We start from the raw sequence: 24,003 nt of genomic DNA, 5'->3' as shown, positions 1-24,003 counted from the left end.
TAGTTTGGGGTACTCTGGATAGTCGAATCTGAGTTTTCGACCTCGAGGACCCTGTGCTAACTTGGGGAGGGGGAAAAAACCACGATTTTTGTTACCTGTTTTTGGTATTTCGCCTATAACTCAAAAACTATGGGTCCTACGAACTTTCTCTTTTCGTTTTTGAAAAGAGCATTAAATTTCCTTCAAACTTCACTGTTCCAACGTATTTTTTGACCCAATATGTACCGAGAGACAGGCGTTCAAAATTAGGAAATGTTTCTCAAAATAACATTTTGAGCCACACATCGTGACTTCTAGCAGGAAATTGCAAGTTGTTGCCTCATAATTTTAGTTTTTCAACACATCTACATATAATCTACATACTATGTATACCCCTTACATTGTAAGGCTCAAAATGTCATTTTGAGAAACATTTCCTAATTTTGAACACCTGTCTCTCGGTACCTATTGAATCATAAAATACGTTGGAACAGTGAAATTTGAAGGAAATTTAATGCTCTTTTCAAAAATGAAAAGGAAAAGTTCGTAGGACTCATAGTTTTTGAGTTATACGCGAAATACCAAAAACAGGTAACAAAAATCGTAGTTTTTCCCCCTCCCCAAGTTAGCACAGGGTCCTCGAGGTCGAAAACTCGGATTTGACTTCCCAGAGGACCCTCAAGCCGTTTTTTAAGAATACATAGTTTATACTGTACTTTAACAAAAAAACACACTTTCGTACATAAAATACACAGCTTAGAATCAAAAATTATATTGTGTCTCAATATTTTTGTGTGACCGACTGTATCTGCATCTTACTTTCCTAAAGCTAGGAGTCCATTTGAAACTCTCGTGAGTGGAATATGTTGGGAGTCACTCTCAGCACTCCGAAATGAACTCCAAGACAGAAATTAAGATGCATCGTGTGTTCGTGCCTGTTAAGGTCTAATCTACTTCTCAACGTAGAATATTATTAATCTAACAAAAATTAATTCATCGCGCGTTCCCACAAGCATTGGTAGCCAACGTTAATCAACCGGCCAGTAGTCGAATCGCGAATAAATAGTCGATTAACGCGTTATCAATTAGCGCGTCGGCTCCCAGCAACGCTAATTCCATTAGGTGTCGTTCTCGCGGTCAGGAAGAAGCGAATAATTAGTAGTACGTTAGCTGATAAATGCTACCGCGATAGGCGGTTGATAAAAGGCGAACGCATCGACTCTATAACACGGTAACACAGCGATACCCCTCTCGGCCCGATAACGGTTAATCTCCGTGTAAACGAGAATTACAATCGGCCCGGTATTAATCACTATCAAAGCCCGTAGGAAACGTTGAAACGTTGGCTCGGCAGTCGTACACCGGCCAGAAACGTGTTGCTGCTCCGTTCTCCCCTTCTGTACCTACCTGCGTTTGCTTGATCTTTGTTACCCGTTTTGCAGAGGCTCAAGCACGTAGCCAGTATTCTGTCATCGTTTCTTGTCAACCCGTCCTGCAACAGAATCGCAGACGGTGCTTTATTATTTGCGAAATGGCACGCGTCGGCTTTGCGCGAATCCTAATGGCTGACTTTATTGTCCGCGACTCTTTTTATTCCGGAGACAATCCGGGCAAGCATCGCGTTACCTTTTCGGGGGCGACGTACGCTGAAATTCTGACTAAGCGACGCCATTTGCGCGCTGCAATTGGGTGCAAATTGCGGATTCTCAGTATTTATAGCACGAACAATTTTTTGCGGTGTCTGCGATGTGCTCGTTTGTGAACCTCCTGCCTCTGAAGGTGCTAGGTGTGCGAGGAACATTTGTTACACTGCCTCCTTCTACTTGTTTTCTGTTTGCACGACTTTTCATTTAAGTACGTGCTGTGACGTAGTCGATTCGTATTCTGTTACGTATTATTAACGCTAGATCTGACCTGTTTTACAATTATTCAGATTGTCAAGATGCTTTTGTGGACATTTTGATTTTGAGTTACATGGAGGGCTAAATTATTCAAACTTAGCCGTTAACTCTTTAAAAATTAAATAGCTTTCTTTTAAACTAATTTTTACAAACGCTTCTTTCAGTATTGCAAGAGGTATTTCTAAGCTAACGACCTCGGCCGTATTTTGTTCGATCCCACAACTTTTTACGGCCACAGGAACTTGGCTCCTATTTACAGGATGTTTTTGTTGGGATTTCATCAATTTTTGTTGAAATTTCATCAATTATCAAGTAGGTATTACTCTTATCCCTGATTCGTTAAATCCTAAACATTTTTTATCTTTAAGGTGGACATTAAGTAAATTAATAAATGCATCTTCGTTTTACTACCTCTTTATACATTTTTCGTAATGTTTTTTTTTTCAATACAACACCTTTAAGGTGTAAAATTTCAAGCTTTGATAATTATTCCTTTGAGTGTTTGTTATGGTGGAGCTATGTACCAATTTTCAAGCTTGTAGGTCAATGGGAAGTACCCAAAAGGTTTTGATGAACTGTCAGTCAGTCAGTCAGTGAGCAGTCAGTCTGCGGACCTTTATGCAAAATAAAAAATGTTCGCAGGAGCCAAATAAAAATTGTGTTCTTCTTTTAATAACCCTATTAAGCTGAAGCTAATACATTGATGTCCTCAAATGTTCACTGTTTAAATTGTACGTGCCAATGTTTTTCGTAAATGCACAAAAAATCCGAACTCTAGTAATAACATGGTTAAACTTTGAGCTGGTCAGATGAGTGAAAATACAAAAGTTTGTTCTTCTGTGGTCTCCCCAACCCCTTGCACCGACTAAGAGAGGCGCCAGTTCAAAAGTCAACTGTCGAAAAACTTGCAACCCACTCTGCATGACAATCCGCGAATTAGTATTCCCCTGGGAAACTGACAATTACCAAACTCAGAGGTTGCCAGCTGTCTTGGCAGACTGCTCAAGGTCAGTCGTCTCGCCGCGCCGCTCGCGAGGGAACCTGGGCAAATGACTATTTATGGCAATCAAGGGTTCTGAAGAATGGGGGTCTGATTGTCCCTCGAGTCGTCTCGCGAACGTTAATGCATCGTCTACGACGTAGACTCTCTACGTCCACTGGGAAACTTTTAGCTTCCTGAAGGAGAAAGGAAGGGTGGGATGACGGGTGTGAGAGCGGAGATGGAAGAGGGGAACAGTGACAAGGAAGAGGAAAAGATGAGACACCGAGGCGCGCGAGGCGCAGGAGAATCAAATCTAACGAGCTCGGAACCGAGGCGTTATCTATCGTTTGACAGATCAAGGTTCCCTGTTACGATCCTATCCGACCCGTGTATCCTGCATGTTGCCGGCCAGATAAGAGATGCGTGCTGCGCCAGAAGTTACTATGCCGGCGCGAACACTTTATCTAAGGGCCACGTGGGGGTTCTCGGATACTCGAACTCTTATCATAACATTCATGCTTCATTGCGCGCCAGTCAATCCTTGCTCGTGTCTCTCACTGTGCGAGAGCTTCGGACCTACCCTTAGAGCACGTACATACATTTGGTTCTGTAATAAATATCCGCGTTTTATTGTATTTTATTTTTTCCACGCAAGTTTGTGTTTTGTACGGTAAAGTTTTCTTGCTCTACAAACCTACCTGCTTCAATTTTTCGAATTAAAATTAATTAATTCGAAAAATTGAAGCAGATAGGTTTCTAGAGCAAGAAAAAGACTTGCTAATGCATATAGAGGGTGGTCCATTTATCTTGAGACAGTCAATTATTACGGAAACCAGCAGGAATATGAAGAAATGTTTTATATAAAATATTCCTCATATGAAGGGGCACATTTAATGGCGCTATGCACATTTTTCCATAATGGAAATGAATGAAACCCATATTTTTTGTTTCATATCCTTATTCTACATCGAAAAATAATAATATTTCGTGTAAAACATTTTGCTCCGAGTGCAAAGGGTTAAGTTTGGTGGCACTGCCACTTCTCAACAGACACTTTGCCCACATCCGTCATCTAGTAGACGATGTACTAATCTTGAAACACGGCATGTTATCTGAAGCCGGGTGTCAAAGTATACATATGGTCTAAGGGCCTACCAACAGCATTGATTTCGCGAAAGACAATTTTATGAATGCTTTTAAAGGGATTTCCATTGAAAAAACACGAAGTTGCTTGGTCCAGAGCTTTCGAAAGCGAACATCGCCTTATTGCGAAGTTGTAAGTCTACTTTGAGAACTAACGACGACTTACCTTGTCAACATCCTCCTCCATGGTGAAAGTGCTAGATGTAAGGACAGTTCCTCTTGTGGTTAAGCACCGGATAGCCGGATTTCTGCTTCTGGCGAAGGACAGAGCCGCTTTCGCACTCTCAGCCACCCTGGCCACGTGCTCAGGGTCCAGAGCTGCCCTCGAAGCTGGAGGACAGTCTCTCGCATCTGCGCCCCTAGCTAACCCCTCGAGCTCGTTCAGAACTGAAACGAGAATAATATCGAATATTTAAGATCATCTTCTATTTAAATATTAGATTATTCAATGAGCAATCGTAAAATCTTTGACTACAAGTCATTTGATGTTGATACTAAAAATGCTAACAACATATTCAGAGTATTTCTCTCCAGTGATATTTCCCTTATCGTGATTTTTATGAAGCAATGAATGAAAATTACAAAGTTTCACGCTAATAATTTTGCACCAGGCGATACAGTCACTGACTTTTTCTTTTAAAAATCACCAACTTTAAACGAGAACCCGTTCACGGTCTAATAGAGAGGGATTTCTCCCAGCCGGGTGGAAAAAGTTTTTTCATCGGCACCGCGGTCTCCAGAGGAAAAGCGCCAACACAGAATTTCAACGAAGCAGGCTTAACCGTGTTTATTCAAACTTCGTCGGTCAACCCTCGTGAAGTAAAAACACCGTTAATGAACTTTCCCATTCGAGCAGCACCTGGGAGGAGCCGCGCGATTTTCTTGCTTGCGTCGCGATGAAAATTTGATCGTACGCTCTCGATGGAAAATTCGGAATGATCATGAACAGCACGCTGTACATTTTTGCTGATCGACAAACTTTCGTTCAACTGAGTAACAAAATATCATTTACTAATGATAATCAATTTTTACTTTCTTTGAAAATTTGGAATGACTGAACAGTACAGTGTACTTTTTTTCTCATCAACAAACTTTCGTTCAACTGAGTAGCAAAATATAATTTACTAATGATAATCAATGATTAATTTCTTCGAAAATTTGGAATGATCCTGAACAGCAAACTGTACTTGTTTGCCGATCAACAAACTTTCGCTCGCGAAATTTATGCATTGACGTAACATTTTAAAGTAATTTAATTGTGTGTTTCACTAATAATTATAAATTGTTACTAATGATTCATTAGGAAATTGTTAGGTATACGTCCACAATGATGGAACGGGGCATAGCACGATTACACAAATTAATTGCCTGGTAAACCCGGTATTATCGAATGGAGCGAATGAATACAGTCTCTATCGGGATCTATTTCCGTCGGGATTTCTCGGGAAAGAGATGTTCATCTCTTAAGAGCGCATCTCCCGAGTTTATCGGAGCTCCACTTTCGCGTAGCTCGGCTGGATCTATAAATCCAGCTCCGCTTCGACTCGCGAATTATATATGAACCCGTAACGGTACGATTTCGGTCATTCTAAATGGAGAAAAAGAACGAGTACACGGAGGAATCCAGTAGGAAGCGAAGGAGTCAATAAGTAATGAACGAGGAATTTCTGACTCGGTTGTATCGTGATACCATTGGAGGATATTCGTGCGATAATACTGCAACTTGCACGTAAAGTCTGGGTCAGGACCACGAGTACAACCGAGTCGGAGAGTACTCTACACATTTACGTAAGGAGCTGAAAATAACCGGAAACGACACGTTATATTACTTCGAGCTTCATTTTCATTATGCATTTTCTTAAAACCAATTGAGATGTTTAAGAGTTTGCATTTCAATGAAATTAAAAATATACGTATAGGATATATACCAATGTATCAGACTCCTTAAGTGTATCTAAGAGAGTTAAATTTACAATCCCTATTAAAATAATAGCAATTATTAAGTGAATACTATGTGTCTTTTTACCAAGAATGGACTTCAGCCACTTTCAAAATTGACAACTAGATTTGTCATAAAATTTGAAACCGCCCAAGTCCATTCGATATAATTTAAAATGCTTCAAATTGAAGAAACAATATTCAATTTGTTTTATATTTCATTACAAAACTTGAAAAACACGATTTATGCAATTCAGGAAATCTTCTAACAACAGTGGTACATTTTTTATTATTTTAAAAAGAGAATTTTCTAAAAAACGATTTGAAAAATCGGTTCCCGAGAATTGTAACTAGACTGGATTTTTATAAAAATTGTCTAAAAATGTATTGTCTCTTTTAATCATCCTGAAAATAACATAATACTATGCTTAAATTGTTTTAATGCCTTTTCCGCAGTGTAGTTGTAACACATAATGAGGAAGCGAAAATTTGTCGGCAATGGCATTACAATTACATTACCGGAATAGTTGTCGTTCAACTCCATTATCCGATTTGCTTACTGTCCGCGGTTTTTCCCAGCGCGAACCGATTTTCCGTCACGACGTTGCGCGACATTTAGTAATAATCCGGAAGCGAAGTCGCGATGCACAGAGAAACAATTGCAGAGTGTCTCTGACAAGCGGTAATTGGACTGTCGACAGAAGTACGTGACAGAATTCCGAGCGTTTCGCCGCGGAGCTTGCAGCCCGATTTTAAATAATCCAAACATTCCTAGTCGACGTCGGAAATTTTATTACAGGGGCCCTGAATTTCCATTTCGACACACTTCCGTCTTAACAAACAGGACGAGAAAAGTTTTATCTAAGCTTGAAAGCGGAAAAACTCACGTCGCTCCACTCATAGAATTAACACTAAACCTTCTTGTAAAAATGAAAAGATTAAACTCATTCATATTGTTATGAAATTTTTCACAAAAAGGTTGTAAAAAACAAGAATTTTTTCGAAAGTTGTATTCGTCTCCTTTTTCTAATTAAAATAACACCAAACACGATATAGGTACGATCATAATGACTTGTGTAACAGGCGAAGTTAAGAATTCGTGTTTCTCTACTGTAATTGTGAAGTTTTCATTAATCTCTCATTATTCAAGTAATTATGATCGTGATTACACCTTGTTTGGTGTCATTTTAATCAGAAAGACGAGACGAATACGATGACAAAAGTTTCATTGACGAAAAACCAAGAACAGGAAATTTTTATTTTTGAATTTAAAAGGCTGGCCCGAGTCCTTTGATGTTTGCAGAACGTCTGAACCTCAGTCTCTCTTCTTCTTCGCTACGAATAAATGTCATGTTACGGAGAGAATACTGTACGTCGTTCGGTCGAACGGAGATTTTCAATTAAACCATAAAGAACCGGGAGTCCGGAGGAGGAGGAGGATCAATTTGGTGCCGGTCCGAGCGTATCGCGGATCACTTTCGGCTACCGGGGGGCTCAATTATGGTCGGAGTCAGCATCGTGATAGAACAGCGATGTCGAGCAAGCGGTTTCGAATGTTGACCAGAGAGCGCGACCGGGTATCGAGGGAAATAGGGTGTCGAGGTTGTTGGCAGACGGGCTCAAAGGCGCCCAGAACAGTCTCGGCGCCCGTTCCCCCTTTGGCTGTCGACCACCATGGGCATCGCCCACGTACCGATCGTGCCTGGACAACGGCGGCGTACTGGCCCGGCCAATCGCCGTCCGTTTCAGACCGTATGCATGCATTCATGTATGAGCCGTGAGAACCTAACTGTGAACGTAGCCCGTTGTCGGAGCCAGACGGACCGTGGCTCTCTGGCCGGCACAGGGGTCAAAGGGCAGCGCCAGTCGATTTTGCATGAACGCGCACTTTCGTTTTTCGGTGCCCCGCGGATGACAAAACGAACAACCGCCGAAGCACCGACGAGACAAAAGAATATCGACGGTTCTCTCCTGCGTTCTACACCCGGGGAATCCGTAAACCACGCGGGATAACTTTAAATACGTCTTGGCAGCTGGTACTTTCACGCTTTTTGCTTATGTCGCCGGTGGTAGGTCACTGTTGCGACACGGTCTCTTGGTCCGAGGCGTGAAACCCGCGCTGGGAAAGAGTATCCTGCGACAGACAGTAGGGTAAAGCTGCCTGATAAAAGACTCCTGCTTATTCCGCAACAAAGTATTTACTAAAAGTTTTTCTTAACCCTTTGCACTTGGAACTGTTTTGACACGAAAACTAAACATTTCTTCTGACCGAGAATATTTCCATTGTATAATAAACTGATGCAATTTATTCATGCAATACTCAAATGTTTAGTAATTTAATTGATATAAAATAATTTACTAACGTAACAATTATTTTACATTACTGATATAGTGTTTGAATAGTTTAGTGGTGCCTTAGAGTCGCAATTCGATTGCTATGGGTTCGATTAACTTAGAAATATCTTCCAAAACGGTAAGAAAGCTAAAACATGTACACACTGATAGGATTATATGATTTCTGCTATTCGGTACTTTTAACAACATCTGCCAACGCGCGTAAAACTTTCTTCATACCGATACAACGATTACCCAACAACTCCATAATGGACCAACCCCACCGCATCCCCCGAACACCCCCCAAAAACTTAAGAATTCCCGGCTTTACGATTTCACTGAAACCTTCTATTCAGACCTCGAGTTCTACCATATCTTCATGCCCCGAAACTTGCCCCCGAAGAAAGCTCGACTGGAACAACCGACCACCCCTTAGTTGCGGAACATGTTTCGCATTTCGCGACACTGTAAACGAGAATCGACGAAAGAAACTTTTTCCCTCGCTCAGATAAATTAACCCACTGTCAGGCTCGGCCGACAGAAAGTAAGAAAGCGAAGTTCGAAGATACATACTCGTGCGCGCGATAGGGTGGTGGAACACCAACCCCTCGGTGCTTCCTCGAATAAATTGTATCCAGTGACGGTCGACCGCCAAAAGTTCCTAGAGGAATTCACCGGCAGACGTGTTTTTCTGGCTCGGTCGTCCACATGTACGTGCCTCTTTCATCCCCCTCGTCTATCTACCCCCTCATTCCGCTGCCCCTCCCCTTGAAAATCCGATAATCGACTAGCGTATATACGAAAAGCTTCGCCTCCAGAAATACCCCGAGACACGGCTCGAACGGCAAACACGCCGGACCCATTCGAAGCACTTTCAATTGGAGATTCAACGACATTTGGTATGCATTAGTCTAGCCGAGAGAACCCCAACCCCCTCGTAAACACAGCACCGGAATCCGATACGGATTTGCGACGTTTTACTCGATCTCCGACGGAATTCGGATTAGGACCGGAACGAAGAACGGAATTACTTTCCTGCAAATACTGGGCTGATTGTGTACCCGCGCAAATATTCACAAACAGGATGCCACCGCCGATGGTTTTCTAGCATTAATATTGCTTATTTCATTTCAATCTTCAAGATATTACTACAAGATATTCAAGATACATTCAATTTAATGGTTAAACTTTACCTTGCGGGACCAGAAATTTTGAATATTCTTTGTACAATCTTGTAGATTTTTACGAGGGAGTGGCGAAAATCCAAGTTTTAATGTTAGGAATTCACTGGTTCAGGAACTATGCGTTTTTTACTGATAAGGGCGCCGCCATGTTGGCATGTAGTGAGCGTCGCGCGACCGATGTCGATAACGTAGATTTCCAAGCGTTGTAAAACTTTAAACACGCAAAACTTTCGAACTAGTGGATTGCTAAGATTGAAACTTGGATTTTCGGCATTTTCTCGTCAAGATCTACAGGATTCTATAAAAAGAAGTAAGAAATTTCTGGTTTCCTCGCGCGAAGTTCAGCCGTAAAATATGCATTGAGCTGGTAGACGGATAATGGGATACGGATGTCAGAAGTATTCAGAGATCATAACTGTTAGAACCAAAAAGAGAGAAAAGGTCATAGATTAACAAGTATTTCATCGACTAAAATCGTATTGGTTACAAATAAGGATTATAAGTAACCGAAAATTTGTTCTCTTGTTGGTAAAAGTTGTCGATGAGAGAAATTTATTTCGATCATTCATAACAGTTATCGATAAGAGATATTTATTTCGATCGCTCATAAAACTAGACAATTGATTACTAAAAAATTGGTACGTACAATTTAAAGCAGTGGATATATTTAAACAATTTAAGAACATCAACGTGTTAGTTTCATTTTTATTTAGCTTCTAAAATATTTTATTTTCGAAGTTGTACAGATACTGTAAAATAAATGGGATTATTTACTATTTACTATTTAAAATACTATTTTCCCCAGCTCTGTATTAATGCTGCTATGTGTAATTACATTTCCGTGTGTTCAAAGTCTGACAGAGTTAAAAGATCGACCGCGGTTCAAATTCAAAGTGGAACAGTTCAGGAACTAAACCATCCATTCAGAATATTGCCCTCTCGTCATCGTAACTTCCATCGAGCGTCCCCTCACGTTCTCGTATTTACATTTTTCCCCTATTCGAGCTCCGTGGCTCTGCCGATCGACGGAAACCTGCCGGCCGAAGATAAATGACGCCGTAAGCTCGAGTACCTGGCGTAAAGTGGAAGTTTCCACGGCTCCATGGCCGGAATCGCCAATCGCGGGCCAATTCTTCCGGATTAAAGTAAAAGCCGACCGCGAAAACGGGAGAGAGAGAGGCAACGCGAGTGCGAATGCAGGTCTATAAGAATCGAAGATGCATTTCCCAGCGGGGACCGGCACCGCGAGTAATTCCCTTGCAAATCGATTCGTCGGTTATTCGTTACGCACACCGTCGCGCTGAATACCATTTAACGCGGAATAGGAAATTTCATCGAATTCAGGCACGCGTTCCGAAATTCGCGCACACCGTGTCTATGGTAAACGGGGAGAGGATTTATAGAGCGCGTGAAGGAATGCTGGTTGCCGAAGCAGGTTTCCTCGATAGGGAAGACCGATTGTGCCATTTTCGAGTGGATCTTTTCGGTCGTTGAACCCGCCGCGAGAAGGACGTTCCTGAAAATTCGCGAATTTCTGCTCGGCTGCGGAATGACAAATCCTATTCTACCGTCGTCCTCGTTCTATAAAGAATTCCGCGGTGCTAATGCGAACGTGGTTCTACCAGTGGAATACTTATATTCTCAATTGCAAAAATTTTAGAACGTTAATGTTTGTATTAAGTATATCTTTCCATTTATATTGGTTTTTTTATTTTGATTTAAAAGAATTAAAATCAGATAAAGAAGATTACTGTTTGTGAAATAGTCCCCAACTTTTTAAATATGAAATATTATACCAGAATGCTTCGATTTTATTAGATTCATCAGACACGAACCAACCTGAGAATCTTTCACTTTGAAAAAATGTACCCGATTGATTGAAAGTGTCTTCTAAGTAGAATCTAAGAAACTGTGGAACAATAAAGTTAATCAACTCCTGATTTCATGATTGCAATGGATAAATGAAGACTCAATAAGCCCGCGTGATTACCGCACGATTGATCGTTTCCATCGCAAAAACAATAGCAGACCATTAATCCGGTTGTCACATTAAAATGATTAACGCGGTGATTTTAACGACACAATAATTGCCGTGACGTTTTCAAATTGTCCTCGAATTAAAATCTAAAGATGTGAAGATGAAGTTAGTCATGGCTATTAGCTAAAGGCTAATTGAGCGGAACATCGGCGTGTCTACATTCGATGGTGAAATCCGCAAGGGTGGAATATTCGTCCTTGTTTATCGCGATGCCAGTGACCTAGGTCACGGTTAACGAACAGCTCTCGGGGAGATCAGTGTTAGCTTCCGAGTCTGTTGAAACACCGAGTGCCGCTCTCGCTCTGTAATGGTTGGATGCCTCGAAACTGATTCGCCTGAATTATCGAGCCAATCGCTGCTAATTCGCAATCACGTAACAGTGATCGATGGACCTTTCCATTTCAAACGGCCTTGAACCCCTGGTCCCCTCATCGGGGTAGTCTTCTCACCAGGAACGGTTTCCTTCATTATTATTCGATCATTCTCGAACACTGACAGTTCAACTAATGTTTTTTTTGTGACGTTGTACTCTGGACTAGGGATGGGATCAAGTTCAATATTATGTACTCACGAATCCGAGTTAATTTCAATAACCAAGTTTCATTTCATGGGTTTCGATTACTGCTTAAAAGCAATAATGTTTCAATGATTGTATTTGAAAAGTATTCATTTTATACAAACTGATATCGAACCTTGGAATGAGTACTTACAAGTTTCGAAAAGATACTAATAAGCACTTCGATGTTGAAAGGAATCACTTTCTTCATTAAATTCGTAACTATTTAAGAATAATATTTCATTTACAATACTTGGTTTTATCCTATTTCTTTTTTTGTACCTTAATATTTCCTGCTTTTGAAAACACTCTTTCTGAAGGTACAGAGAAAGTGGCCATTATACAAAGATAATCCCGTGCAATTTTTGATAAAATGGGATACTTCATTGAATTTTCACGCCAGAATAATAACGGGTCTTCTTTGCGTTCTAAATATTGTGATTTTTGATCATTTTCAAGTTACTATTTCCACTCCCGCGCACCCTTAAGTTTGTATTCAATAAATTACTAAACGTATTTAATCTTTCAATAAAGCACTGAAAGTATTGTACGAGGTATTATATCAGTTTCATGTCGATAAAATTAAGAAAATCATATAAAATGGAAATATTTCAGGCCGGAAGAACAATTCGGTTTTTGGAATTGGAATAGCTCCGAGTGTAAAGGGTTAAAATAGCAAAATAGTAAAGTGATCAAATTATTCCATGGAAAACTAACGATGTAGTGGGACTGGGTTAAAAAATATATTCTTAATTTTTCGAATCTCATGAAAAAATTTTTGATAATTCTGGAAGGCGAAAAGTCTTGAGAAAGTATTTAAATGTAAACGACGCAATTTGTGCGAGTGGCTCGAATTTGGCCACTCATCGTGTTTGCAAGAAGTAGAAGTGGTCTGCCATGCACAGACACATCATCCAATTTAATAGGGTGCATTTTTGACGGACATTCAAACCTGATTTTCTCAAAAACAATATTATTTCTTTCTTGTCCAATTTATTTTTATATATTGAATCATCGACCGACAACCATCGGAGATACTGTTCAACATTTTTGACAATTTCAAGAGTGAACACCTGACGGTTTCCGCCTGAAGAACCTTTCAGCGACTCATCCACTTCGATTGACGACACCTGGTCGATCCTGTCCTCCGAAACCGCATTTACGATCGCCTCTGGCCACACCAATTCGACAGGAACATGCAGCTCGGTAATTGGGTAATTGCTATGCTAAGGTATACTCGCGTGTACGGGTAATTACCGTGGCCAGTCGATGCTCGAGCTAACGGACTGTCGCTTTTACCGGTAAAAAGCGAAACTCTTGGCTCGAACGTACAAGTGGATTGTTTTCGATCGATGTTTTCATTTGCTGCTTGTGTTTTAACGAGACTCCCTCGTAACGATGATGAAACCGTCAATAACGAGACATTTTTCCTAAAAATTGGTGGAAAATTGCTGAACGGACTATTTCAATGCATTGTGAGGAAGGTTCTGTTTAATATTAGGTCGTTCGGAAAGTCATTTCGTTTTCTCCAAGGAAAATGACAGCTAATTTCTTACCATTTGGAATAAGTTTTGTGACATTTGTGACAAGTTAAAGATCCATAAAACGTATTGAAAAAAAGTGCAAAAAATGGTAGTCCCATGGTACATCCTCTCCTGAAACAGCACATAATTTTTTCCTTCATGCACTGCATTTTTACCGATGTGATAATAACAAACCGAAGGTTAATGGAAATGCATACTTTGGTTCAGCATGTTTGATGCGATGACGAAACAATGCATAAAAGGTTCGAAAGCACTGCAAGACCGGAAATAACGTCCGAAATGTCAGCTGTCAAGATATACAACGATTTCATGATTTAAAATAAGGTTAAGTAATAACAAAAATGGATGAAATAAAATATTAATATTAATAGTATTTTATATTCTGTTTTAAGTTGCCTGAAAAACCGCAAAAGATCATAGAACGAAATGTCACAAACTTATTCCAAATGGAAAAAAATTGGCTTTCATTTTTATCCTTGAGAGAACGAAATGACTTTCCGACCGACCTAATATTTCCATTTTTCTTAAGCAATTGTAATCTTGGCATTTGTTGAAACAACTCTTTGTGTACACAACGAGAGCTCGAAGCTGCCCGAACGTTAATCTGTGCGAAAACGAAAAATACACGACTCAAGTGCTCGAAACAACTTTCGCAATCGTCATTACGTACCGCGCGGACACCGATTGCGAACTATTGTGATTTTGACAGATCGAAGGAAGCGAAAGGAAGATCGAGGATCGTGTAACGAACGACGACGAACGCGTCGATGACGACGACGATGATCGTCATCGCAAGGTGAGTCGGATATTTGCGCATCATTTTGACCCGCGCCGTGACCCGCTAATGATATTCTCCTGATGACACGATCACCCTGCGGCGATACTTTTAATGTCGATGCAAGGATCAAGACTCCGTGAAACCTGACGAGAATTTTTCGTAAGGATCGACACCAGGGCCGTCTTAGTCAATCGACAGCTTAGCCACAACGCTTGACAAACAAATTTCGCAAATGGAAGAACTCGATTTTCTGCGCGGAAGTTCTATAGCCTGCAATTAATCTGTTTAGAAACTTCTAGATGGACTTATTCAAAATTTAAGAGACGACGGAGCCTGGGCTAGAGCGTAAGGTCTGTCAAAAGGTGTTTAGAAGTTACTGAAGATTCTAGAACCTACGAAAAAGTAATAAAGTAGACGTGGAGAAAATTATGATACCCATAGAAAGATTACAAAATCTGTAAAAAGGTTTTTATAATTTGCGGGAAAATTTCAGAGCCAGTGAAAAGCTAAAAAGTTCTTGGTCGTAAGGAACCATTGTGGGGCCAATAAAAAGATTGTAGGGTCTATAAAAAGGTGTTTAGGGTCTACAAAACAATTGTAGGGCCGGTAAAAAAATTACGAGATCTACAAAAAAAGTTGCAGAGCCCGTGAAAAAATTGTGGGATCTGAGAAAAGTTTTCAGGGCCCATAAAAAGGCGAGGAAATGGTCTGCGAACATGATGATGCAGCCCTGATCGATACATTGTAACAACGTCGTTCTCACCGTTTCCATGAAACGACAGGCAGTTTTCAACAGATAATTACCACGAGATAGCCCTACAGCGCGGGAGTTTTTTTTCACTTTTTACCACTTTCCTAGAGAACGAAAGATCCGAGCGGTGTAAAAACTTGCTTGAACCAGGCTTGCAATAAACTGATGGAAAATATGGCGGAGGATGACAGTGGTTTTATTACCACTTTACGGTGGAAGTTCGAAACGAGGCTGGAGGTGAATGGATAATTCTACTCGTTCGCTAATTACGGACTAATACGCGAATGGTGTTAACGAGATATGAGCAACGGATCAACGAGAAGGAATTCAATTAGGTCTGGTGACAGTGGAGTATGCTAATTAAAGCCGAGGACATGGGATAAGTGTATATGAAACTGTTTCGCTATTCTTGCGCCATGGTGCAAAATTCCTGTATGCGCTACAACGTTAATGAAATAATTATGATTTTATCGATATTCTTGCAAAGTAACTTGAACAGTCTCCTGCTTGAGAAACAACTAACCTTTCGATTTTGACATACAAACTTTATGCACAATGATTACATATACGAGTGTAGTCCAAATTTTTTCAGAGAAGTCCTAGAATTTTTCCATAAATCCTAAACACTTCTAATAGTGACGGGACAGTGGAGGGGATGCGCAATTTTCTTAGATCCTAGAGCTCACGCTTTCTTACATTAAGACATCATTATTTTCGAAGCAAATTCATTTTCCTCCGAAGCAAAAGAACGTTTAACTGGTGTTTCGAGCAGGACACTCTTGGCAGAGGCTGTAGTTATCGTGAATGATGCGCAAATCGTTTGATAAATCGGAAATGTGTCTTCCCCGGTCGGTTCCGAGAATTCGGTGAATATTTCCGATGGGAAGGAACACGGAGAAGAAGAGGAACACGAAGAAGAAGAGGAGGAGAATAAGAAGAAGAAGAAGAGGAAGAGTAGAAGCACGCGGAGGCGGGTTTACGATATTCAGCTCGATCGATTCGCATCGCCCCTCCTTCATTTTTGTTCGGCCTTTAGTACAGAGGTCTTGGGATACTACGCGGAGAGAGCCACGACCTCCTCCGTCGTTATTTATCGCCGATTATTTCATACGTTTTACTTTTTTCCACCGGAACGAGGCATTATTTCGGACGGCGTTGCCCACCTCTCTCGCTCGGGATAATCGACGACCTTCGGCCGAAAGAAATGCCCGCCGGGACCGGGGGTCAACCGGTTGTTCGAACATCTTTTCTGGCGACCGTGCACAATTATTTAATCTCTTCCTTGTATTCCGAGCGCGCGCGCGTTATGAAGTAACGTATTAATTCCACGCTTATCGGGGATAATAATAGTAGTGGCCATCAACCGAACCAACAATCCTAATGCCTTACCGCACGATCTTCTTTGTAGCGTTAAAATTATTGAATGGAGATTTGAAGAGTAGTTTGAAAAATTCCCACTCACCCACTAGCGGCACCATAAGCGTGTACATCGGTTGCGCGCCGGAAATCGCCTTTGTGATATTCTGCAACTGTGATAGGTAGTCGATGAAGCAATTAGTGTCTGGTACCAGCTGCCTTGGTCTTACTTCGATCTCCACGGACACTGATGAATTTTGCAGAATTTGCTGGAACACAGGAACATCGAGTAAAAATTAATAATTTCATAAAGGAATAGTACTTCATAATAGTGTTTCATAAAGGATAGTACAGACTCCACGGATTTAGGACGTCTAAGATTGTTGCTCTAAAGAAAATAAGAAGAATTTTCTAAATGGATCTTCGATTTTTATTGACAGAACTATAAACACAATTGAACACAAAAATTGAGACACTCATTTTTCATTTATTTTTAGTGATGAAGTAAAAGCTGTAAATTATATAACTGAATTACAATGTAATTCAACTGAATATTGTACTGATTACAGTTGTACTTTGTAATTATAATTCCTGGAGTAATTCAATTGTAATTCTGCACAACTCTGGTTTTAACAGTGTTTAAATTATTTTACAATCCCATTAATGTAGGTATAATATCAATAGGAGTTTATTTTTACATGAGAACGAATTAATAATTTTTACATTACTTCTTATAGGAAAGATTGGTTTGGTATACGTCCTATTCGATATAAGTCCAACATCAGGAACGCATTAAGGTCGTATACCGAGGTGCCACTGTATTTAGTTTAGTCCTTAAAGAATGGCTGCAGACTTTCTCTCGCGTTGAATAAAGACTTCCTAAAAACGAAGTCGAGTTTGTGGATTTTTCCATAAGAATATAGTCCACTTGTTCAAGGAACGAGGAGGACGCAGGATGGTGCGGAAGACGCATTGCCCTCCAATTGAATCCCACGTATGCTGCACGGTCTGTTCCGTGAAACGATTGCGCACATCGCGGAGAACAATGTCGACTCGACGGTATAACGCGAATGCCAAGTAGCTATTGTTACAGCAAAGGATACGAACGTAATGAACCCCCTAATGTTACCCTTCGCTCGTGGGACGGTGATCAATACGCGAAGACGAATACTATAATGTCTTACACTGCTCGTTCTTCAAACTGGTCCGTGGAAATACAAATTTTCATGCAACACTTATTACGAGCGGATGATCACAAAATTATTAGAAGATGAAGTTCTATGTACTGACATAGAACCGTGACAAAAATTGAAATTCCTAAGAAAGAAATAATTTCGTCACTCAACTTGGCTCTTGACAAAAACATTAAAGAATAAATTACGAATTCATATATTGGGTTGGCAAGAAAGTAATTTATTATAAAGTTATTCTTTAATAAACAAGTAAAATTAAGTAACTACCAAAAGAAAAGTCTAATGAACATTCAGGTTCCAAAGACATATCAATTATAGTCCATCGAAGGTTTTTCCGCAGTCGAACGAAGCGTCCGTTCGCAATTAGCGTGATTAAGTGTGCGCGTACTCGGTATAAATCACGATTCAGCGAACAATTAGCTGGTGGATCGCGTCCATTTCTGTGTAAACGAGGTCCGCCGGTCCGATAATTAAAATCGCGACTTCGCACCTGTGCGGACAATGTGTGCAAAGGTGTACCGACGACGACGCCGGGAAAACGGCGAAGGAGAAGAAGAAGAACCCGGGATAACTCAATGTAAGTACGTATCTCTGTGCAACGGTATCTTGGCAACGATTATTCAAGAGTCACGGGAATATCGTTCATTGTTCCCGCGCTCGCACATCGGCCAGTGGCAGACGGGAAGCGCGCGAGGAATCCGACGACAAGCCTAATTGTTCGTGGGAGTACTTCGACGGAATGCGAAAATAAGTCCGGCGAGCCTGTACGTCGTTCCGTCACGTCACCGGGCTCAAATGTCGTACACATGTCGATACCTACTGGCCACATAATCGACGCCACTGGAAAATCATTGCGAGGTACATACTGACATTAACACCATTATGGTTTTCACTGATTTCTCGACCAATCGAGCTAACGAATTTGACAGATGACAAATTGAAATTAAATTAAAATTAATTTAACCAGCTCAATTTCTTCAGTGCGTTTTTGGGTTATTTATTTGGAGTTGTAGGAAGAAATTAGGAGCGAAGAAACACAATAACAAGGTTCCAATTGATAGAATGGGTTCTTCAAGAAAACTTATACTTTTTTCAAATAATCTATCTATCTATATAATAAAAATCAAATGCTGTTCGTTGGTAAGCGCATCACTTGAGAACGGCTGGACCGATTTGGCTAATTCTTTTTTTTTAAATGTTCGTATTAGTCCGAACTAGGTTATAGGATAAGAAAAATTGGAAAAGTATCACGGAAAAATGGAAAATTCGGGAAAAACTAAAAGTGCTTTTAGAATCATATTTCGATACAACTAAAAAACGAACGTCGCAGCTTTTAATCAATATTTCAATAGAACGTCGCAGCTTTTAATCAATATTTCAATAGAAATTTACATTATCGGCGTCTGTTAAAATAAAATGCGTACCACTAACCCTCTCGTTAATAATAAAAATTGTTATTAGAAACCACTAAGGCTGCAACCCCTTCCATAAGTAATGAAATGCAGAAAATGTTCGGATGCCCTCAGATGATTTTAAAATGTATGTTTAAACGTTAAACGTATATTTTGACCGATTTTGATAAAACTTTCAGTATGCATACAAGTTACCGAAATCTACATAACGCATTTTTTATATTATCGTTACAGGTTCAGACAAAAAAGTTGAAAACACATAATTTTTAAAATTTTATACGATTCCTACCAATTGCAATCTATTTTGTTTACTCGTTCTCTAGCAAACTAATCGGTCTAACAAAAAATTAAGGTCCTTTGGACTAATTTTAAAAAAGTTATGCGATTTTTAAGAGTGTCCACTTAACATTTCGTCCACGACTGTATATTCTTCGATTAGCCCAACCAACTTAATTTATCTCAATTATACAGAATTATCTATATCAATATAACTGCAATTAAACTATCAGTGATCTATTAACCACCAATTACAGATATACTATCGACTCAGCTTTCCCGGTACAGTTATCGGCCATCAACTGTCAATATTCAATTATCGATCACCAACTGTCAATGTTTAATTATCAGCTATCAATTATCAATCTTCATCCATCGACCTTCAGCCACGGATTTTCAACTATAAATCTTCAACTATCGGACTTCGGGTGTATCGATGATTAACTATCTTTCGCCTATCGATCTTCAATTATACGGATTCTATCAATCTTTTTATCAATTTTCAGCTGGTTATCGGAGATGTCACTGTTAGATGACAGTCAATCACATTTTGAAAGGCACTGAAATTCCTCGATGCGAGGTACATACGTCAGACCAGACAGCGACTTCACTGAATGAATGAGGACACCTGACTTTATATTCAGGTGCGTGTGTCAGGTATATTCGTAATCACGTGCGCGGGAACTGTTCCTTCTCGTTAGGAGAGATATCATACTTGAAAGAATGGCCACTTAAAGAACCATCAACGAAAAGTAGGTTCACAATGCTAAAGTCGTTTCGTCAATATTTTATCGGTACTCCAAAAATCATTCTCCGCCATTTACAGTGTCTTCTATACATTTGTTCATAAGAACCTGGTGGATTTGTTCGAATTACTTCGATTTATCAAAATAATCATGTTTCATTTTTATCTGGGAAGTTTGTGAACTAATATTAGACTCCACTGTACGACAATCGAAGATTCCTACCATTTACAGTTTACATATTTGTTCCAAAGAACCTGGTGGATTTGTTCAAATTATTTCATTTTTATCTGAGAAGTTTGTGAACAAATATTAGACTCCACTGTACGACAATCAAAGATTCGTACCATTTACAGTTTACATATTTGTTCCAAAGAACCTGGTGGATTTGTTCGAATTACTTCGATTTATCAAAATAATCATGTTTCATTTTTATCTGGGAAGTTTGTGAACTAATATTAGACTCCACTGTACGACAATCGAAGATTCCTACCATTTACAGTTTACATATTTGTTCCAAAGAACCTGGTGGATTTGTTCAAATTATTTCATTTTTATCTGAGAAGTTTGTGAACAAATATTAGACTCCACTGTACGACAATCAAAGATTCGTACCATTTACAGTTTACATATTTGTTCCAAAGAACCTGGTGGATTTGTTCAAATTACCTTGAATTATCAGAATAATCATATGGAATCAGAATAATAACATTTTTATCTGGGAAGTTTGTGAACAAACATTTAATTCCACTGTGCGATAATCGAAGATCAATCAGCGAAGAGAATGAAGAGTCAATGGGATCGCAGTCGCACACCGTGGAAAGTAAAATTATTCACCGTAGCGGAGAGCGGTGTCTGCGCGACGGTGCATAATGAACGTCATTAAAAATCGTCGCGCGCCAGTCTATTACGGATTCGTAGGTATTTCGAGCGGCAGTGAATTCTGGAATGTTAGCTTTCTTTGAGCCTGGAGACGCACTCGCGATACATGATAATTAGCCGCGGACGAGCCTTTATCGAAACTGAACGCGTAGGAACCAATAAAATAGAAACGGTGACTTGCGACGTTAGCGATCTCATCTTAACAGAATCGCTAATAGTCTCCGAGGAATACGATGGACTGGTGGGAAATGAACGACCGTGCTTCATTCATACTCACACTTAACCGATCTCGGTGACTTCTTATTGCTTAGTTAGTAAGACTCGCATTAACCCTCGCAAGGTAAGGTCTAATAACACATAAATAGTCAGATGGGGTCTCTTAGACTCCGACAAATGAATTTAGGATAAAGAATAGCATAGGATAAAAAGAAAACAAACAGATTTAATTTTAAGAACTGAAAAATTCTTTAAGAGACTCTACAAGATGTGCAAAAAATAATAACTTTCCGGAACACGACAAAGAATATAGCAACTCTTCTATAACTGTCGCTTGGCAAACCCGAAAAAAAGACCCAAAGATACTAGCTGAAGCATGATACTAAAGACTTCAGGTATAGAAGGTTCAAATAATCGAGGTCTTACTGTGCTAGTGCTGCACTAGCAACTTCCTGAATCAGGACCACGGTGCAGTACGAAGCATCGTTTTCCGCGCGTCTGGGGCTTCGTGCAGTCGCGTGCTATCACGAAGAGAGGAGGCTGAGAAGAAGTGGTGGATACCAGCGAGAGCGAGTATGTAAGAAGGCAAGCAGGCGGTTAGGCGACCGCTCCGCCGTGCTTTACTCCCGTTTAAAGTATTCGCGAATTCCTAAACGACCGAAGGCGTACCGTTGCGCGCGTTCCGGCTGCCTCGCCTCTTGTCTGTCCTCGTCGCTTTTCCTCGGCTCCTCCGTCTCTCACACCTCACAAAACCACCTGGTCCCCCCTTTTCGTACCACCTCCCCTCTTGACACCCCCGACGACCAGAGAGCCACACGAGTGGCTCGTGAGAACCCGCCTTGAATCACGCACCGCGGCTCCAACGCCCACGCATATTAAACGGCCACGCAGACACGTGCAAACAGCGCGCGCCTCCAGCAACATTGTAAATGTTCGACGGTGACGCGGAAACCTACTCGCGTCACGTTAAGGACAGGTTCACAGCTCACGGCGCGGCGCGGGCACCGCGTGTGGACGGAACACCTTGACACCGGACGATCATGCGATTACTTTACACCAGAGCTCCTAAATAACAGTTAGTTCCAAAATATTCTTGTGTGAGATACCGCTATAACAATTTACACTGTCTTACATATTTGCTCATAGGAACCTGGATTTGTTCAAGTTACTTTGAATTAAAAATATAATTTTTATCTGGGAAGTTTCTGAACAAATATTTTAGTCTATTTATATAATAATATTTTAGGATTTTGTGTTTCAGATAAATAGTTAACCCTTTGCACTCGAAGCAATACGAATTCCAAAATCGAGATATTTGTTTCAACTCAGATCACTTTTGTTCTATGTAATTTCTTTTACATTGTGCACATCAAATTGAACCTGTTTTCTTATATAACAGTTGAGCTTTCTACAATTTATAGAATACAGACGAACTAAATAATGTTAAAAGTGTTTTGAATAATGGTATGGCAATTTTTAGTGGCGCCTCAGACTCGCCGTTCGAGTGCAAAGGTTCAAGGAATATTTTCTGCATCGATTGCAAGGGTATGAAACCAAATAAATATTTTGTCTCTTCTTTCTACAGGTTCAATATCGTATAGCGACATTTTTAAGGCATTCACAGTTTTTCTTATTTTGGTCGCAAGTGCATAAAATCTATATATTTTAAAATGTCATTTCAAAAAGAACGAATAAAACAATCAAACAGCCGTCTTTAATTATGAGCCTTTCGGAGAAACACAATTAAAATTCTTCGCTCACGAAACATTCTTGTAAAAGTCAGCAGAACGAGGTTCGAAGGCCTAATTAACCAAAGTTGGAATTACGAAGACGTAAAAATTCTGTCATGCCACATCCTGAATAATAATATAACATTCTATAACAAGATCGTCTTCCCGAGATTCGTCACCGAGTCAAATTCGGCGGAAGTTTCGTTGCTAATTAGCAGAATCTGGTTACGATGACATGACGGGCAACGTAATCAAACCATCTCACCAACATCAAACGGTATAAAACCATCGGCTTACAAACTGCTACTTTGATATTTTTTCTTTTTTGTTTTCAAGGAACGTTATGCGTACGACGCCCGGGCAGTACTCTCGGATCTCGCCTCGAATTAGCATCGCGCGATGGGAACGCGTTCGCAGCGTATTCCCGCGACCGTAAGAAATTTCATTCAACTGCCACGGGATGAGAATCAATTAACGGTATCGCATTCCGTCAGAACGACACCCTGCGCCCCACGATGATAAGGTATCACGCGATTGGAATTGCCTGCGCGCCGATGGACGAGCCTCCGGATGGCGAAAACGCGGCTGATATATCAATAAGCGGAATGGGGAGCAGAAAATGCGCCGGGATAATATTTTTGATATACCGTGGTCCGATAACAAAGGTCTACTGATAGCAGAGTTGGGCAATAATATTTAAAAATGACTAATAGTCTTCTTGAATGTTAGGCATAGCAAAATAGTCATTAGTCAAAACGTTTTGATTAGTTTCTGATAACTAGACTGCGGATTTTATGCATTTATGACAAAAATGGACACGCGCAGTTCAAAGCAGTGGACGAATTACGAAGATTTAAGAACATCAGTTTATTCATTTCAGCATAACAAGACAATTAAAGGAAGAAAGATATATCTCTTTGGCTCCTGTGTCTTGTAATCAATGCAAACATTTTTTATTTTGCATAAAGATCCGCAGTCTAGTGATAACTAATTAATAATATGAATGTATGTTAATCGCACAATAATGACTGATGATTAGACTGCGAATTTTATGCATTTATGAAAAA

The 24,003-nt window shown here is 40.1% G+C and overlaps 1 protein-coding gene across 5 annotated transcripts in view; it reads right to left on the bottom strand.

The window, feature by feature from the left end:
* The window catches only part of LOC143212692 (telomerase-binding protein EST1A), a 169,694-nt gene that overhangs the window by 7,678 nt on the left and 138,013 nt on the right, over nt 1–24,003 (bottom strand). For all 5 annotated transcript variants that reach the window (XM_076433782.1, XM_076432154.1, XM_076435479.1 and 2 more), the window contains 3 exons: nt 16,591–16,753; nt 4,172–4,392; nt 1,387–1,471 (listed from right to left, as the gene is read on the bottom strand). In XM_076433782.1, coding sequence (XP_076289897.1) covers nt 1,387–1,471; nt 4,172–4,392; nt 16,591–16,753 — 469 coding nt within the window. The remainder of the gene's footprint in view (nt 1–1,386; nt 1,472–4,171; nt 4,393–16,590; nt 16,754–24,003) is intronic.

This window comes from Lasioglossum baleicum, chromosome 1 (assembly GCF_051020765.1).
Source record: "Lasioglossum baleicum chromosome 1, iyLasBale1, whole genome shotgun sequence".
NCBI lineage: Eukaryota > Metazoa > Arthropoda > Insecta > Hymenoptera > Halictidae > Lasioglossum > Lasioglossum baleicum.
This window is presented reverse-complemented; position numbering and strand designations above follow the sequence as displayed.